We start from the raw sequence: 20051 nt of genomic DNA on the forward strand, positions 1-20051 counted from the left end.
CAATGCCAAGCCCTGATTGGCTCCCCTTGCCAGCGGGGGCGGGATCGGGAGAAAGTCGCGGCCAATCCGCGCCGCCAGGAGGTTTCGCGGGAGGTCCCCGCCCGTGCGAGCGGGGGCTGTGCGCAGGCGCGGCGGGGCGGTGACGGCGAGGGGCGGTGGCGGATGCGCGCGCGCGCGCGTGAGGCGGGGAGAGAGAGGGAGCGGGCGGGCGGCCGGGCGCCGGGCGGAGCGGGGGCCGGAGCCGGAGCGGCGGGGAGCCGAGCCGAGCTGAGGCGAGGGCGGCGGCCCGAGCCGGGCGGTGTCCGTCGCTCTGCGACGCCTCGCCCTTCAGCGGGTTTCTCCTCAGGGAACGGTTCCCCTCCCCGCGGCGCGCACGGGAGCCCCCGTCCCTTCCACCGCCCCTCAGGCGAAGCCCCCTCAGCTCCCCGCCCGCCGGCCCCGGGCAGCGCCTCGCCGCCCTCAGCCCGCCCCCCGCCGCGGGCGGCCTCGTCCTCCCGCCATGGCTCTCTGCCGGCGCCTGGCCCGGCTGGCCGCCCACCTGCAGGACCCGCGGAAAGTAGCCGCCTTCCAGCGGCTCTGCGGGGTGGAGGGGCCTTCGGGCTGGGCCGACGCGGAGCAGCGAGCCGGGGGCCGGGGGCCGGTAGTTAACGGCGGCCCCCCGGCCGCGGAGCGGGCGGGAGAGCAGGGGCATCCCGCCGGGAACGGGACCGTGCCCGGCGGGGCGGGCCCCCCGCAGCGGTGGAGGAGGAGGCCGCGCCGCAACTCCCTCACGGAGGAGGACAGCAGCCAGGAGTTCTCCACCCGCAGCCGCTTCCTCTACTATCTGTTCAGCCTGGGCACGGAGCTGGGCAACGAGCTCTTCTACATCCTCTTCTTCCCTTTCTGCATCTGGAACTTGGACGCCTGGCTGGGCCGGAGGCTCATCATCATCTGGGTGTGGGTGATGTACCTGGGGCAGTGCACCAAGGATGTCATCCGCTGGCCGCGGCCTGCCTCCCCGCCCGTGGTGAAGCTGGAGGTCTTCTACAACTCCGAGTACAGCATGCCCTCCACCCACGCCATGTCGGGCACCGCCATCCCCCTGGCCCTCCTGCTGCTCAGCTACGGCCGCTGGCAGGTAACGCTCCCCTCCTTGTCCTTCATCTGCTTTCCGGCTCCGGGGTGGACGGCTGTGACAGACTTGATTTGTTTTGAGGGGAGAGAGGGGCTGAGTTTGAGTAGCATATGAAATTCGTGCCTTTCTTCCTCGCCCCCCCCCCTTTTTTTTGTTTTTTATTTTTCTATGATCCAAGCGAGTGCTCAGGTAACAAGAACTGCTCTAATAATTCTGAGTGGAAGTACTGCTGACTTTATGAATGGTTAGCCAAGTACACATTAAACGTCTGCTTTAACAATGTGTGTTTTGTTCTTGTGAGGTTTTTTTTTCAACTTATTTCTTGTAGGGTGAGTGCTTTGCACAAAGTTTGCATGGGCATCTGATATTTTTACAGGCATTCTGTTTTACTGAGTGAGAATTTGGTGGAGAGCCAGCAACTAAAGGGCTTTTTGCTGATCCTTCTTTGCTTTGAGTCACTTTGTAGTTTGAGTCAGTTTGTAGCTTTAGCTTTTTCTTTAACGCTGTCTTTCAGTTTTATTACCCATAAACTGGAAATTATTATTTCTGTTTTGAGGAGTACATATCCTTTCAGCTGGTCTTACAACCCTTAATGTGCTAATAATAAGCAGGAAGTGATAAGCTCTGATCTTTCAGCACCTTCATTCAGCAAAATCTTAAGATCTGCCTGTTGCACTTTGGGTCAGTAGATTAAGTTGAAATAACACTGTTCCTCGGGTTTACACAGGCTCTGTTGCAAGTGCTTCGGCGCTTGCCATTAGTAGTATGGGCAACAGTAAGAACTCCAAAGAAAGCACAACACGTATTCAGCACACTAAATCACTGCACCAATTTCAGTAGTAAATGAGGGAGAAGGCTTTCCCAGGCAACATGTTCAGTGTAGGGTTTTGAGGGCTCTGTGTGTAATGTTCAAAAAGTTACACAATAAGTCTACTCTTAAGTTGTTAATGTTTACAAATTCTTGCTATAATACCTCCCTGTTTTGTCAGATGTATGTCATCTTGGTAGAGGGGACTCTCTTTTTAAGCTTTATGCAGGGGCCGAACCAGTTGCTGTTAACAATCAACAATTGTCTGCTGTCATAGTGTGACACTTCGTGGCATTATCTCAGCATATAGTATGGGTGCCTGAAAGGAAAGAAATAGTTGAAGGTTAGTGATTGTGTTTGGCCTCTCTTTAACCAAAGTTTATGTATCTACTTCTGCAAGGTGATGCAGCGTGCCCAGAAGAAAGCTCTTGGGGATTCATATCCTTTGCTAGGAAAATGTGAAGTATCACTCTGCTAGAGGTGTGCAGGCATCAGATGACGTCATGTTTTATGGGTGTTTGAAATAAATATTTGGAGTTCTGTCACTGAGATGCTTAATCTTAAAATTGTTGGGTTTTTGGTTTTTTTAATGACTGACTGCAATCTGAATATTTAATTATTACTTGTTAAATGTGTGGGGCTGATGTTGAAGAATGAACTGGATTTCTCTTTCTTTGCATGTGGGAAACCTCAGTTAGTAGTATCAGTCGATTAGCTTTGCACAGACTGATGTCATGTAGCACAAAGGAGAACCCAGCTTGATTGCTTTTATAGAACCAGCAAACTGACAATGTGTGAAATGGTATTTTTGCCAGTGAACCAAGTTCAATCTTCGGTTTGCCAACCCTGCAAACACACTCTGTGAAATACTGTGCTAATTGACTTAAACATATTTATAATGAATGCATATTAAGAAATCATAAACATTCAGCCTTGTTATTATTCACTTAGAACCACACGTAAGAAATGAGGAAGCAAAGTGTTTGAGTCTTCATTTTAATTCCTTTTTCCTGTGAAATGAGTATGAACAACAGACCTCTCTGAAACCAACTTCTACCATTTCAAAACGTTCATTTAAAAAAAAAACAAAAACAAACCTTCTGACTTTAAAATTATTTCCAAATATTAATCAGAAGTTAACCTATGGCATTCTGAATATCTTTTGATTCACCTCTAAAGAGAGTTAAGCTTTCATCTAAGGCTTCTGCTGTACTCCATATTTTACTTGCTTTGAAAGGGAGGAGAAACTATATGACAACTTTTCATCATGCTTTTCTGAAAATAGATGGGGTTAAAAAAGACTGACCTCAGAACTTCTTGGAAAGCTATTAACGATAAAGGAGCTTGTAATAACTCTGATTTTTTTTTATCAAGTTATACATATGTTCTGGGGGAGGAGCAGCTGAAGTCACTTGGTCTGTTCAGCCTGGAGAAGAGGAGATTGAGGGAAGACCTCATCACCTTCTACAGCTTCCTCAAAAGGGGAAGAGGAGGGGCAGGCGCTGATCTCTTCTCCCTGGTGACCAATGATAGGACCCGAGGGAACGGCAGGATGATATGCCGGGGAGGTTTAGGTTGGACATTAGGAAAGGGTTCTTCACCCAGAGGGTGGTGGAGCGCTGGAACAGGCTGCCCCGGGAGGTAGTCACGGCGCCAAGCCTGACAATATTCAAGAAGCATTTGGACAACGCCCTCAGACATATGGTGTGAATTTTGGGGTTGTCCTATGCAGGGACAGGAGTTGGACTCGATGATCCTTGTGGGTCCCTTCCAACTCGGGACATTCTATGATTCTGTATTTATCAGTAGATACAGATAGTTAGATTTAAACTTGTTGGCAAATGTTAGGGTACAGTCTTTCTATATATTCAGTGTAAGCAAGTATTACACAGACCCTGATCATGATGAGTTCGCATCTTAGGGTTGTTTCTTCAGAAAAATCATAGTGGAGCAAGGCTGAGTGAATTTAAGCACAAACAGCTATAACCCTCTGCAGGGACTTTTATTCTGGAATACAGGTAACTTTAATTGAGTTTGTCACTTTGAAGTTTATACTAAACCACAGAAAGCCACTCTTGCTCTAAAAGAGGTTACTCCAGTGAGAAGGGAATCACTTTCCTGTATAGCTTATTTGGAGTTTGCTTTCATTGGGCTATGACTTCCTAGTATTGTGTCATAGTTCTTCTCTATCAAACAAAGACAATCTGAGTCTTTCCCTTGAACAACATAGAGAACAGAGCAAATCTGCTCTTATTTTTCTAGGTATGGCCCAAATTGTCCATTTAAAACCAAATATTTTTTTTAATTCCAGTAGGTTTTCTTTTAACCTGTTGAATTAAGCTTGTGCTTTCCTAGTTTTCAATGCCTATCGGTAATCCTGTTATAATTATTTTCCTTTCGCGTGGTATTCAAAAGGATTTTTGACTATATGCAGTAAAACAAAAATACTTCCTTATAAATGCAATTGTTTAAGTAAAATATTTTCAGAGATGATATCTTTTAAAGATGGTTGTGACAAACATCATAGCTTTCAGACAGAAACAACTTATATGGTAAGATAATTTTCATAATACCTAACTGTTCTGCACATTGTGGAATATAACTTTTCTATTTATCCTTGTGTTATGAGAGCTTGCCTGAAACTTTTGATTCCACTGGCATAATCTTTATATATTGATTTATTTAATATTGTTAAATCTCAGCAGGGAAAACCACGTGTTTCAAAGATACTTCAGTAACCTTGAAATACAAGGCTCACGCCAAAAGCTCATGAGAATTTAGGAGTGTTATAGATGTTGATGTATTTCTTTCCATCTTTGAAGCTCTGATACCCTGAAAGAGGAGGACAAACACTTAAAAGGCAGTGAGGTTATAGATCTTGATATGATGTAGCAAAAAGTATACCTTTATCACATTGGGGAAAACATGCTTTCTTTGAAATATTGACAGTTTGAGCCGGGCTGGCTTATATAGTGTCCTGAATGGGGAGGAAGAGAGAGTGTGAACTGCTAGTTATCTACAAAATCTCCAAAGGCCTCAGGCTGAGACTACTGGAAAAAGTCTTTTTTGTATTTTATTTGATTACTTTGAACTGCTGATTTCAAATAGATATCAACACCAATTTTATTAGAAATGGTGCTTGAGTTAGGACGGTACCTGAATGTGTCATAACCCTGCTGTTTTATTTTGGGGGGCGGGGAAACCAGTCAGTCAGGGAGACAGAAAATATGCTTTTCTCCCAGAGTTCCTCCAGGATTCAGCCTGGCGCTGGCAGTCGTTGTCTGGATTAGGAAGTGATGGGTTCGCACTCCTTCCTGAGCTCTGCATTAATGAGCTGAGTCAGGAGCTGCTGACTCTCCCTGGAGGCCACTGAACGAACTTCGTTAAGTTGATATTCAGCAGGAGCCCAGAGCCTTGATTGATGAGTAGCTGGCCTCTGTAACTACATTAACCAACGTTGTTTGAATGTGCTTATTTTCTGAAGCAGTTTAGATCACTAAATATGACAGCATTGTCCTCCCTATGTACTTGTCTGCCAATGTTTTATATGCAAATCCTTTCGTCAGCGACCGTCTTTCCACACCACTGATGATAATGGTGACCTTAATAAGCACTACTGCTAAACCCACAGTAGAGTGTATTTATTCTGTAATGGTTTATTTCACTGATACACCTAAAAATATTTTTCAGTTTTCATTTACTTTGTGCTCTCCTGACTCTCCGTAGTACCAATTGTGTAAGAATGTCATGTGGTACTGTGTCAAACACCCTTCTGGAAATCTTCCATCCGCACCATTACTTTTATCAACCAAAGCTGATGAATCTAATCAATGAGATGAGCTTGACTGGATCTGTATTGGGGTTTCAGAGAGGTCTGCATTATTCTGTGATTCTGATTGACCGCTACTAAAAATTACCTCTGGAATTGTCTGCCTGCTCTTTCATTTCAGAAGGCTAACTTCTCTCAGATCCCCACGGGGAATGGGGAATAATTGGTGTTCGGGGTTGGATGAATAGTCTAATCGCAACACTGCTATAGTGAGAATTTTACAGGGAGTGGGCAAATCCTAGTTTTAAGTGTCTGTCCTTGTTGAAAGGCTAGCATTATCAGTAAGATTGATGTAATCCTAAAACTGGAAGCTACGCATAGGAGACCATCTCTTACATACGAAGTCTATGTATAAGACCAAGTACGGACTCCTTTCAGAAAGAGATGCCTCATCTCTGAAAGAAGCCCAAATGGATTTTGGCTGAAATACTAAAAAGTTGCAAAGAAACTTAGGAAAAGAGATGTGTGCTTGTCTAACTGGTTTTCTTACATGTGTTTCTTAAAATAAACAATCAAACAAAAACTTGTCTGACACGAGAAGCGTAGCTGAAGGGGCGATCTGAAAACCCAGAACTGCCCACACAATGAAGAGCTCATGAGGAAGAGAGATGGGAATTTGAAGGGTCAGCACCACTGGCCTTGTCTTGTGTATTTGAGTTGTAAAGTCTTCTTTTGTGGGCCATATTAATGCCTGTAGTTTATTTGTAAAGGAAGCTGGAAAAAGTTGTGTGGCCTGTTTGGTACAGACACTCTTAAAAGTTTGAAAAGAGCATAGCCAGTTCTTAGAAATCCCGTTGGGGAATCTCTGCTAGAGTTATGCAGCAGCCTGTCCTATTAAACTGTGTTCATTGGCATGAAATGTATTTTTCAGTTTTGTGTAAGCAAATCTTTAATGTAAAGGATCTTGGGGGGAATATGTAAAAGCAAATGCCGTAAGGTTAGATGCAGAGTTTTTGATGAAGAAAGGATTCAAAGGAAATGCTTTACTTCTCAAGCAATTTTTTTTTTTTCTTAATGGACTGTACACATGTAAAGCACTCTTCATATTTTCAAATAGGGTGTGTTGATTAAACCTGAGAAAACTTCAGTTGGCAGAAAAACTATTTTTTAAGTGTTGGGGGCATAAGCATAGTAAGCTGTAGGTGATTCTTGCTGGGTGTGTTCAGGGAGGGATTTTTTTTTTATTATTAATGACTGCAAGGAAAAGAAGTAACAGGCTCTAATTCCTCTTGTAACTCTTTCTTTTCAGATGATGTGTAGCAGAAAATTAAACCTTTTAACTCCCTGCAAGACTGGCACTGAAATCTTTATCTTGGCATTTAAAGAAGGGGTTCTTATGCTTTTTGATGTTAAGGTTGGTCAGTGGAAGAAAGAAGGAGATAATTGATAAATGTAGCTTAACCAGTGTTATTTACCCCTTGGCCTCTTTTGAAAAGACAGTTTTTGTCTGTTTATTTTTCCTAAAATGACTCATAAGTGGTCTTTCCTTTTTAACCATTGTCTTCTCCCTTCTGCTCCTTCCAGAAAAATCATTTATATGCTGTGCTTTCTGTACTCATCTGGCCAACCAGTGTCTTGGAGTCATTCTTGTAAACATTGAGTACAGCTTTTCATATGACTATGGCCAATACATAGCCCAAATATCTTATGAAACGCATGATGCTGCAAGTGCTGCTTGGATTCTTTCAGTGAACTCCGTCCCAAAGTAATTGTCTCAAACTCAAGCTGAACTTCTGAGTTATCATATGATTAAAAAAAGATCATTGAGTAATATTGTAGAACACTGAAAATATTAGAAAATTAGTTTGGAACCCTTTGTGGATGCTGGAAATTTCCCCAGTGTAGAATGTGCTTTTAAAAAGTAAAGAAATGAGTGTCTAGAGTGTGTTTTAAGAATGTTCCATTATGAAAGAAGGAATCTTCTGACCTAGGTCAAAGCTTTTAGGACAGATTGTTTCCTTATGAGCATTTTTAAACAATGGTTATGTTATTAAGACTCTTGGCAAAAAGTCAGATTAAGGGGAGGGAGGAGGATAGGCACTTGAGGGAAGTGTTTTCGATGTGATCCAGTCAGAAGCTTGCAAGCCCATTTCGGAGGATGTAATTGAATAAAATGGGAATTTCCCATGAAAAATGTAGGGCATAAAATTCTCAAGGACTTACTAGGAGTAGTTTCACTGCTACTTTCCAAATATTACCAATTTAATTCAGTTTAATTGATTAAAACAAGATTCTGGATATGGTAACAAAATTGAGGCCTGAGAGAAGATGAGTAGTCTACTCAATCAGCTTTATTCCTAGCTTTTTCTTTAACTTAATATGTGAATTTAAGAAATCAATTAACCTTTTTTATCCTCCTCCTTTTTTTTTTTTAAAATAATATGCTTGGTGATCTGTCCCTTAGTCATATACATCAAGACTGGGACACTTTTCTTAATGGATAGGATGCCTTCAAAGAAATGTTCATTCAAACATTTAAAAGCCAAAGTATCAACAAAGGTCTCTTTTTAATCTATATGTTGCATTTGTCTCTGTCTCCAGTCTCTGCCTTGCTGTCAGTTCCATCTGCCTCCACTTCACCTTCTAATACTGTATTTGTACTACATGCTTATGCATATTACCAAAGTTTTATTCTGGCCTTCGGAAAAATATTTGTGCAAGCTGGATATCAGTGATTTGATCTAATATGGAAGGTGGGGTACTTTTCTCAAGGAGAAAAATGCCAGGTTAATGTTGGTTTTGAGTCAACGTGATTTTGAAGTTCAGATTGAGTACTATGCAAGTGTCTTTATTTTTGTGTAAGGTTATGATTTTCAAATTGCAAGTTTGTTTTTTTTAATTTAGAAAAAAGAAAGCCATATGCAGTTCAATAAATACTCCCCATACTCAAAGTTGTTGAGGTGGCATGGTAGCTATGGAGGCATAATGTGTTTCTGAGGATATACATAGTATGGTCAAAATGAAGATACGTCAATTCTGTTATCAGAAGGAACAAGCTGAGAGAATAAAACCTGTTTTTTAGCAATGAATTGGGGAAGAGGGTAGAAGTGAACTTGTGATCTTTTGTCCTTTGTGCCTCTGTAGGTCTGATTTGGCATGCGAGGAACCATGGGACTAAAATTGCTGGAATTGAGCAGTCTTGCTTTAATATCTTTCATTTAAGTAAAGACTGTCAGGGTGTCTATATAAACTTTTAGATCTTTTCTGTATAGTTGTATAACTCAAAGGTAATTGAGAACCGCTAATTTTCAAATTTGTGAATGCAGCGTTTTCCAAAATAAGAAACCCAAGCAAACATCCAAAAAACAAGTGCTTATGGCTTTCTTCCATGAACCCTTGAGATTAGTTTATATTAAAGTTTTCACATTAATCTTTAATAAAATGTGCCTCTTTTAAGTAGAAAACATAGTAAAAGCTGTTTGTTTTGTTTTTTTTCCTTTGAAGATTCATTTGCGATTTGGAGAGAAGCTTTGTGAAATCTACTATTTATTGTAAAGCAGGGCTGATAAGAAATGTTAATACTCTTAAGGCACTATACTAATAGAAGATGTTTCTGTATTTTGGGGAATTTCATATGCCTAGGCAGTGGGAGGTTACAGATACTTCTAACCGTGGTATAACCAATGCATATATGCAAAATATGTACAGGCAGTCATTTTCTAGATGAAGCAACATTCAGAAAATGCTTGCTAGTACCTCAATATTGCATTATTTTCAATGATTTGGAAGTAAATTCATGGCATCAGCTTTTTTATAAGGATCAAGGTGATGTCCCCTGTTGGTGTTATGACTCGGCATGCTGCTGAGCAGTCGTCTTGCTGAGCTACAAGGTGTGTGGGAGTGTTTATATTCTCCTTTAGTCACCTTGTACACTTATCCCTACATGTGAGGATGAAATATGTGGTTGCCTTATCACCTCAGGGCAGATTTTAAGCAGGTGCTACCAGTTCGGTGTTCTAGGAATTCTTGAATGCAGTGGCTGCTTTTCAAAGGGATGAGTGAAAACAGGCCAAGGAGGAGGCAGGGTATTGTGGGTTATTTGTGTTGAAGTAGGGGGGTGCTTCTGCTTGGTTTCTGCTAGTGTCTAAGGAGGCCAGTGAACTGTGGAGCCCCTAAGGGTACGTACAGCTTCATGCTGCGCCACAGGTGGGTTCTGGGCTTGTAGGAAGAACATCAGATTGGTTATGTGGGCAATGCAGGGAGGGGTGGATATAATACTGGAAGAAACCAGGACAGACGAAGGTTAAAACCTTCTTAGGTCAAATTTTATTTCTGTACCTTAAGCATAAAGGTGTCTTTACGTTTGAAGCATCCTTATCAGTCAGTAAAAGAACTATCAGTTGAGATCAACTGACAGTTGTCCAAGTGTGCTGGTTACATAAAGGTGGCAGCATAGAGGAGAATGCTCTGTGTGGGAACTAATCACAAAAATTGACTTAACTGGTGTAGTGTGGAATATTATTCCGGAGGAAATTCTTCTAATTGTTTCAATCTTCTGCTTTTTTATAGTGGACTGGATGCAGTACAGCTATGTACAGTGTAGTGAATAAGCTCTCTTGGGTGGAAAGAAACTAGGTTTAGGACTTCTGTGATTACTACTACCATGCATTAAAGATACCATAAATCAGCATGTGCCTAATACTGCAGACACATTTGTGGATAGGTCATGCTAAAGCTGTTTCAGTAAGAATAATTTGTCTAGGTTTAAGTTAAAAATTCTTTGTTACTTAAGAATATATGAATCGGGGTTAAATGTATCATTGGCTTTTTACTGGGGACACAATAGGGAAGTGTTTGAGCTCTTGGAAACAGAAGCTTTGCTACAGAGGAACGAAGCTAGTCAGTTTTTCAGATGTTTTAATGCGTATCTATTCTCAATATTATTAAAAACAGAATTAGAGTGAGATATGACAGAGCCAAATATCTCCAAAATCTTTTTCAAAATTGGAGTTTGTGACAAAGTTTTTCTTCCCCAAACACCCCTACCTTGAGAGTTCCTCACTAAGAGCAAGCATTTCTTTTCATTTCCAGAATTTATCCTACTCTCCCTGCTGTTTACAACGACCTGCCCAGGACTCTTAAAACAAGACTCCTCACATACACTTTTTCCTTCATATTCCTTATTCTTAGGGTCTTGCTGTGCAACTGCTCTAACCTCTTCTCCCCCACAATCCCAGCTTCTTACGCACGGTATCATTAGCTGCTGTACCCTGCTGAGCCTGGAACATCATTGGTCTTCCTGCTAAAGCTCCAGCTTCTCTTTCTGTCAGGTATTTCAGAAACGCAGGAAAAATCTTTATTAAAGAAAAGCCTTACCCCTGTTTGGAGCCTGAAAGCACAAAAGATGTGTGCCAGGAAACAAGAACGGACATAGGGTATCAAGTGATGGGCAAAACCGTGTGAAACTTTGGACATGTGCATGAACACATGCAAGCTCGTTCTACCACCAAGTAATTGTGATGCTATTGAATTTTCTGGTCAAGAGGTTCGCATTGCTTCTGGAGGTAGTAAATCTTCCCTTGCTAGTCTCTGACAAACAAGAAGTCTGTCTTCCCAGGCTTTCTTCTTGCAGAGCGTGTAAAGAGGTGCTAGAAGCTCCTCTCTACTTCAGAGGATATAGGGTATGCCTATCCCTGTATATACAGCATTTCTGCTCTGGGAGCCCTCTGGGGGAAGAGTGGAGTGGCACTCAGCAGGGAAACCGCATGGCTTGCGTGTCTTCTGCTGCAGGCAGCATTACTTCCGCCCTGAGATCGAAGGAAATGATGGTAGAGGTGTAATGGGGATTAGTGATGGGGCTACACTTGTAGTGTATTCTGGTGGCGTGCAGCACAGGGTGCGAGGATTACTTTTGTGGCTGCTACAACAATGTCAGCATCTGATAATTCTGCAATCATGTCCTGAACACGACCTAGTTACCGGTGTATTGCCCAGTATTAGCATAATTTTGAAAGGCAGAAAACTGAATTTGTTCCTTCATTTCAGTTAGAAATGAATCATTAAGTACATAATTTTGTTTAGGTACAATTTGTAGATGAAGGTAGTAGAAACAAAGACAAAAGTTGCTACGGGAATTAGAGTTTAAACTAGATGTAACACAACTGTGAGCTGGGCATTTAGAATTTATTTTAATGTGAAATCTGTTTCTTATGTAAAACGTAAGCTTCCCGATTTTCTGTTGGTTTGAGAAAATTTTGTTAGGTTTGTCATGTTAACATGGTCCTGGAGCTGAGAATTCAAAGAACGTTGGAATAATGCAGAAGACTGATAATCTTTTCTCAAACCTTTCACTGAAAGACTGATTTAGAAGCTTGTCAATCTGTTCAGTGGCCTTCACAGAGGACATACAACTTTTATTCTTAGTTTGTATTCTGAGATTCAAGTACATCTGGACTGCCTGTTTATATTGAAAATGTTGATTATTGTTTTCATGTAGGAAGTGAAGCAATTTTGGAAACATGCCATTTTGTCTTGTGACTGCTTCTTTTATAGAACTAGTAATTCTTTTTCACTGAAAAAAGGAAGCGCTATCCTGTCTTGTACAACGTTTTGCAATATGGTAGTGGGGAAAGTATTTCTTACTGTGCTGTAAGATGTGAATTAGCATACTTTTATCCAAAACCTAAAAAAGCTAAAATACTAAGTTTCTCAACATGTTGATATGTGCTTACTAAAACAAAGTATTTTGTTTGTTCCTGGTAAACAGTCCTTATTAATAAAAAAATCTTCTACCAGAAGATGGAAGTAATTGGAAATAATTATTTGATGTTTTTTGTTTAATAAATGTGGATTGGAGTAGGAAATGTATATGGGTTTCTGGAGAACAAAAAAGATTACTATTCTAGGAGTTTGATACTGATACTTAGCGACTGAGTCAAGGATTGCAGAAACTCTAAAACAGTGTGTAGGGAATTGAGTTTATTTGTAAATTATTTTGAGTTCTTCCTTTTCAGGAGAAAGGTGAAGCTACTAGATTCTGCCTGGATAATTGTTAACAATACTAGTATAATACTAGTATATTACGTAGCTGCTTCACCCAGTGTAAAACCGTTCCACAGTTCATAACACAAGGCTTGTCTCTGCCCATATTGCCAATTTAGGATATCGTAACATGGCAAAACTAACTGCTACAAAGATCTATTAACTTCGTAGTGCTTTGTCTGGAAAGATAAGACCAACGCCCTGAAATTCATATATCCTGAATGCAAAGAAAGAGGACAAGGAAAAAGCTGAAAAAGTTACTTAGCAATGTTTTGACTTTATGGAAAGTGAACTTACTTGAGGTGGTCTAATAGGCTTGGGTAGGCTACGGCAAGGAAAAGTGTAAGCATAAGATGCATTAATTGGAATTAATTATAGCATTCTTAGAGTGACTTTTTTTTAATTTTTTCTTTCCAAATTCTAATACAATCTCTCAATTTTTTCCCTACCAGTATCCCCTTATGTTTGGATTGATCCTTGCATTCTGCTGGTGTTCTTTGGTTTGCTGTAGTCGAATTTATATGGGAATGCATTCAATTTTGGTAAGAAAATAATCTGCTAAACTTTTATTTTAATGGTTTAAGTTTTTACAGGGTGGTAATTGTGTATAATTTTTTTTTTTTTTAGAATGTCCTACCATATAGGAACACAATACTTATATTTCTTCAGCAGAGAAATGGATACAATAGCTAAAAGTGGATGTCAAACTTCTGTTAATTTATATTCTTCTTTCATAAACTCAGAGACTTAGCTGATGTTTAATAGCGGCTTTAGTGCAGAAATTGCTGACTGCACTAAAGCATAGACTAACTTTTCCTCTATAGAGTAGAAATAATTTTGCAGGATGAGATTGTGACTGTTAATGTCCACTCGGGTTCCGTGTCAGCTACTCAGCTACTGCTTCTGAAATAAGCAAGTATGACTTTGGTATCAGTCAATTGTATTAGCTTTTATCAAGCATTTAACTAGTGGAAGTGAATAAAAATGACTCATTGAAGATGGAGCAATACAAATACTGCTGACAAAAGTCCCGCCTCCTGGCTTATATGGAGAAGTTGATAAGCATGTGAATGAAGGTGATCCAGTTTCTAGTGCTTGGATTTCTAAAAAGCTTTCAACAAATTCCTTCTTAACAACTAAAGGTGACTAAAGTTGCAGATACTTCTGTGCAACTGAGTGAATAATCGATGGTAACTGAAATGTAATGATAAACATAAAAACAACTAGAGTAACCTTTTAATTAAGAAAAGACATTTTAAAAACAACAATAAAACTGAAAATCAAGTATGAAGCCACAGAAGTTACCTCTTCCTCTCCTTTAGTAGTTGGAAACAGTTCTCCATTCTTGCAGTACTGTTAATTCTGAAGCTGGAGTGGAAAGTCTAAGCTTCTCTACTGCCTAGCTGCAGTGGTCCTCAACTGCCTTACCCGCTGTTGCTGCCAGCGTGCCTCTGTGTTGGCACCCAGGCGCTTGGATCCAGTGTTGAGCTGTTCCAGCAAACAAAGTTGGCAGAACTAACTTAGTTGGGCTAGTTTTGTGCTGACTGTAGGCTGGAATGCCCCAGTCCTGGGCAAGGACCATTGTAGCCAGCAGACAGGTAGGTCTACAACTTCATTTGATCATAGCTTCATTCATGATCTGATCATGATGCAGATGTCCTATTAATAGGTGATCAAATGCAATTCCTTACCTTATCTTTAACATGAAAAAAGATTTAATCTTGTACAGTAAATGAGAAAAGATGGGAATCCCCAAGTTGCTTTTAGCAACAGAGCAACTAGGCTTGTCTCCATGCTAATGTAACTTAAATTATTTTTAAAATAGTTGTTAAACTGAAACCATATCTTTCTCTCTCTCTTCAACAGGATGTTATTGCGGGATTTCTGTATGCTATTCTCATCTTGGTTGTCTTCCATCCAGTTGTGGACCTGATTGATAACTTCAACTTAACTTACAAATATGCACCTTTAATTATCATCAGTCTCCATTTAGCCCTGGGCATCTTCTCTTTTACTCTAGACACCTGGAGCACATCACGAGGAGACACAGCTCAGATACTGGGCTGTGGTGCTGGAGTAGCCTGTGGCTCTCATGTTAACCACATAATGGGTCTACAGCTCGATCCTCCTCCCGATACGTTACCTTTATCTCTTTCCTCTCTCACTGTGACTGTGTTTGGAAAAGCCATATTGCGGTTGTTGATTGGAGTAATAGTTCTGTTGTTAACAAAAGTAGCGATGAAAAAAGCCACTATTCCACTGGCATGTAAAATATTTCGCATACCACATGACGATGTACGGAAAGCAAGACAACGCATGGAAGTTGAGCTTCCCTATCGCTATATTACATATGGAATGGTTGGGTTCTCCCTCATGTTTATTGTTCCTTGCCTCTTCCATTTTATTGGTCTTTCTTGATGCAGTTTTATCACTTTAAATAGGGAGAACAGAGCTAGGTGCTTTTTGAAGAGGTGCACTAGTTTGCTAAGGGGAGGCCAGTGAGCTTGGCTTTAGCAGGGTCTTCACTTTAACAGCAATACATAGCAGGCAAAGCATTTAAAGAACTTTGCACATCTTTGGGTATGGTATGGGGCCAGAAGTCAACTATCATCCACAAGAAGTGCTGAACTCTATAAATGCTATGTCTAGACTTATTGCTGTAACAAAGTCCGTGTGTGTGTGTGATGCAATGAATGTATCTGGAATGTTTGTCATACTGTACCTGTATACATTGACATTTTAACAGGTGTGTCTGACAGCTAATCAGAAAGCTCCATTCATGATCTGTCTGCCATTTCATAGTAATTTATTCAAGCTGTTGGACCATAGACTGCTAAATTTGCTTTCCGCTATTTCTTCCTGAAGTACTGCTTCAATATGTTTCAGCTAATAGGCGTTTCTAATGGACCAAACTTGTAATGAGGTTGATTTTTTTTTTTCTAAAAAAAAAACCAAAACAAACAGAAGCCGTTTTCTTTAGCCCCTTGTGCAGAGTAAGATGTCTGGATTGGCATTGGTAGATATCACTAGAGTATACGTGATTCAGGTACTGTATTTTATGGTTTAATAACTGTGCCTTTCTGTTGCTAAATTAAGAAATGCCATATATACTGTGATGTAAAAATGCCTAATTTTATTTAAAATCCTACATAATTAGGCATATATTTTTAAATGTTAGATTGTCCACATTGCTGGCATGGTTCAAGTTAACCGGAATATTGCCTGATCAAAATTGCATAAATGAAATGATCCGAGAATCGTGTCCTTAAGCTCAAGATGTTGTAAATGGACAATAATCCCTTTTGTAAGTATTTTTAATGTGTATTGCAAGTTACTGGAAGAGGATATATTTTTCTGGAGATCGTTTATACTGTGGACAGATACTCAAAATTAATTATCTAGACATACAAACAATAAACACACCCATTCTGCAAAGAAATGGGCTTCATTTATTACTCCAAACTAATTTAGAAGGACCATTGTTTTTAGATACTTGCTTAGAAAATATAATCCTTATTCTAGAAAAAAAATATGTATTTTTATGCATTAACATACTATATTTAAAGGTGATAATCACTTTTACCCAATTTAGATAGCTATAAGACAATATAATCGAATTTTTAATCATTCTGATAGGCAGGTTGTGAGCAGTCAGGACAGTATGGTCAATGCATAAACGGTTTGTGCATATCTAAATTTTACTGAATTATTATGCACTTTTCAGCTTTTCATGATCCCTTTCCCAATGATGAGTAGAATATGACCCCGCAACTGTAATTTCATGTGCCTCTTTTTTGCGTTTCATTTTGTCTATGTTAATGCGTTGTCTAATCTGTTCTTTCCATGTCAGGAACTTTCATATTGCAGCAAGAGCTGTCTTATTGTCTGGCCAGACATGATTTATGTAGTTTGTACATTTTTTTTCAGGAAAAACATAATTTGGTTGGGAAATATAGTCATTAGATAGAATACAAAGCTTACATTGTTTTGTAAACACTATTTGGAATTGGAAGGTTTTTTGTACCGGAGCTCGTATCTCCAAACTGTTAATATGTAAATTAACAAAATTAACTTCATATCTCTTTCCTCAAAGCAGTCAAAGTTATGGTACGTTGACATTAGATGATGTGAAAAGCTAACTTTTCTGATGCATTTCTTCAGTGCATTCAGAATGCACCGCTATGAATGTATTCAAACGGATGTATTCGGAACTGGTAGTGTGTTAAACAACTTCTGTCGTTGAAAAGACTTTACCTAGTAGAAAATGGTTAGCTGGTTTCAGTGCATATTTCTGGATTTGATTTTTCTGTCTGTTCTTCCTTTGCAGTTTAATGCTGAATGTGCAGTAAAAGGTAAATCAGTTTCCAAGGTTTTGAGCGAGGGGTTTCCACTGGTTTGACTTTGCACACTAAGATAGTCATCAAATAAATACCTGGAGGGAATGTACACAAAATGCCTTACGCTTAGAGCCCTCAGCAAGTGATGTAGTTCCAATTATGTTTAATTACTCTGAGGACTGGTGAAAAGAATAGGATAACTTTCTCTGAAATTTAGGGCATATTCTTCTTAAATATCCTAGCTTTACAGTTTATAGCGAAAAAATGTTTAAATTCTAGCACAGAAGTGAGCAAATCTAATTTTTTAAGGTATATAGTTGAATTCTAGGAACTTCGAGTTCACAGCATAAGAGTGATCTTAAAGCTGTCTTTTCTGGCTGTGCTTGCTCTGTGCTATTAATGGAAAATAAAATCTACTGTGGAAGATCTAGAAAGGGTGAAAAATCGTATGCAGGTAGAGCTTTCAACAGGCTAAGGAAAATTGCACTGTAGTTTATTCTACTGTTACTCATAAATATATATTTTATATTTTTATACATTACATTGGGTAACTTCAAAATGTCATATTCCATGTACCACATAGTCTAGTACACAGGAAATGTGTATCAGAATGTTTATACAGCACCTTTACAACCCCATCTCTAAGACTGCAACTACCTTACTGAAGTTTACATGAAAAAAGTTTTACTATTCTATTTTCATGTTTTATAAGGGGCTAGGCTCAAGAGGGCAGTTTAGCACAAAATATCATGCAATATGAATACTGTTACAGAATAAAGAATCACAGAAATGCAAAAATTTAAAAAGCCAACTTAAATATTTGTATTTTAGTATATTTGGGTTTAATAATAAGTTAAGATTCCTTCAAATCAGGCATAACAAAACAGCAGGTAAAACTGGAGCACTTTCTTTGCCCTAAGCTATTCCTAGAGTTGAACATGAAAAATGTTTCTAGCATGAGCATCAGCTGGTACCAAATTATTTATAAATAAATTTAACATAGCTTTAAAAGGTAGTTAAATGTCTTTTCAGAAGGACAATACGCTTGAAACCTTTCATGAAGTGGTAAAAAAAACATATTCATATATCACTGCTAGTGAACTTCCTCAGTTCCAGGTTGCATAGTCCTAAAGAGAGAAATACTACTACTGTATAGAAGCAGATATAAATACACAGTTATTCCAAAAAAGCTACGAGTTAAATTTGTCTTATTTTATTACTGTAAGAAATAAAACCTCAAACTAACAGTCACATAAGAGTGTAATTTGGCACAAAATTCTGTTTTCCAAGAGGCTGAAGAGACTCAAATTAGTCTTAAACATAGGAGCAGGATTTTTTCTGACCTGGCCCTCAATGAGAACTAACGTATGCATTGCATCTTGGGTAAGGTTTAGAATCTATTATTTTGAAAAACGTTTCATGTTTATAAAAAAGCTATTACTTTTTCTTCCCATACCATGAACTGGGGTTGAAGCCTCTTTCTCCTGTGCGATCACCTGTGAAGCTCTTCAGCCTCTGGTCACATTTGCCTTACCACTTGCCTTGCAAATTTGGGGACAGGAAGGAGGAGGTGAAGCTATTTTAAGGTAAATTGGCAAGCCAGAGGGAGTTGTATTTTGTTCATTTACTTGAATTTTTTTAAGCTTATGTACACCTTTTCTCCTGAAAAAATCAGAAAGATGCATTTCTTTTAAAATGGCATCTCCAAATGTGATATGTGGCTCTTTTTTTTTTTTTTTTACCAGAACAGTGTTAAATTGTCTGGATTTTAAAAGCTATTATATTTTCCTTTGCTACTATTTTTTATTACTGCTTTCAGTATTTTTTACTCCATTTCTTGCTTATTTCCCGGGGAGTGTCCTGAATGTTTTGTAAGCAATTGCTACTCATGTGAAGATTGTAACTTTGAACTTGTAAATACTTAAGGGCTGTTAGTGGCTGTTAGCTGCTCAAATACATAAAAACAAACCTTGCATGCTGTAAGTAAATACATCTGTTGTGCTAAAAGTTGTTTCTATTTCCGTATTTGCTTTCTCAATACAAAATTGAGATTTTTCACTAACAATACATAAGATATTTAATAGTTCAATGGTATGAAGGGACATTGGTCTAACTCCTGTTAACTTTACTGGGAGTTCTGCACCTAGTTCCTTCCACATTACATTGAGAATGAACCCTGAAGGTCGTGTCCATGCTCTGACATGCGTACAGGCACCAGTGTGTGTGAAGTGACTTACCTTCTAAGGCGTACATGTAATATCCTTGCTTTTGAGGTCTGCAAGATTGTTCTTGTTAAAATCATACTTAGCCCGGTTTTTACAAGACTTTTAAAGGGCTTAACTTGGAAGCTGTTTCTTAGGAGCTGGAACTGGCTGTACATTTGCAAGACTTAATTGATGCTTTCCCCTCTGTACCATAAGTGTGCTGAATGATGAGATCCCAGAATAATGTCAGTAGATAAAATGATGACAGGAGAATTGATTTCTTGGGGTATCGTGACTCACTGTAATTGATTCTTGGGTGTTTTTCTGATCTAATGTAGAATGTTTCTAGGTTATGCAATTTACTGCTATATTCTACAAATGACTTTGAGGAAACTTTTGACTTTTTTGTGGGAGGAAGTCTCGTTGAATAATAATTTGGAAACAAAATGAGATATCATGTGGCAGAGAGGATATAGCTCTTTAGGTGTTCTCTAAAAAGCGACTATCACATGCTGGAGTTGAAGCAAATTTAACTATGCATTAAAAAAATTTCTTTGCACTCTGTTCTGTGCCAGAAATATTTTGCGTGTTGGTAAGAGTCCACTTAGCAAAACGAAGCAAAGCAATATGTGCTTGCAGTGTCTAATTAGTAACGTTCCTGTAGGATCAAAGAAGAGAGGGTACGTAGGAGAATAATACCCTAAAGATATTGACCAGTAAATGTAAATAAAAAGTCCTATCAACTTGGAGAATTTTATTAGTCACTAAACTTTGACTA

At 39.4% G+C, this 20051-nt stretch overlaps 1 protein-coding gene and 1 long non-coding RNA gene across 2 annotated transcripts in view; one reads left to right on the forward strand and one right to left on the reverse strand.

The window, feature by feature from the left end:
* The first annotated feature begins 163 nt into the window (after positions 1–163).
* Positions 164–18811, forward strand: SGPP1 (sphingosine-1-phosphate phosphatase 1). Its single transcript, XM_009462216.2, has 3 exons — positions 164–1117; positions 13185–13274; positions 14599–18811. Exons 1-3 carry the CDS (start codon positions 500–502, stop codon positions 15148–15150), a joined length of 1260 nt encoding a protein of 419 aa, XP_009460491.2. The 5' UTR covers positions 164–499; the 3' UTR covers positions 15151–18811.
* The window catches only part of LOC148056883 (uncharacterized), a 28492-nt gene continuing 9579 nt past the window's right edge, over positions 1139–20051 (reverse strand). The window contains exon 4 of the long non-coding RNA XR_015702370.1: positions 1139–2241. This is a non-coding gene — a long non-coding RNA (uncharacterized LOC148056883). The remainder of the gene's footprint in view (positions 2242–20051) is intronic.

Source organism: Nipponia nippon, unplaced genomic scaffold, assembly GCF_047370975.1.
Source record: "Nipponia nippon isolate SJK-2023a ecotype South Korea unplaced genomic scaffold, ASM4737097v1 scaffold_11, whole genome shotgun sequence".
In the NCBI taxonomy this organism is placed as follows: Eukaryota; Metazoa; Chordata; class Aves; order Pelecaniformes; family Threskiornithidae; genus Nipponia; species Nipponia nippon.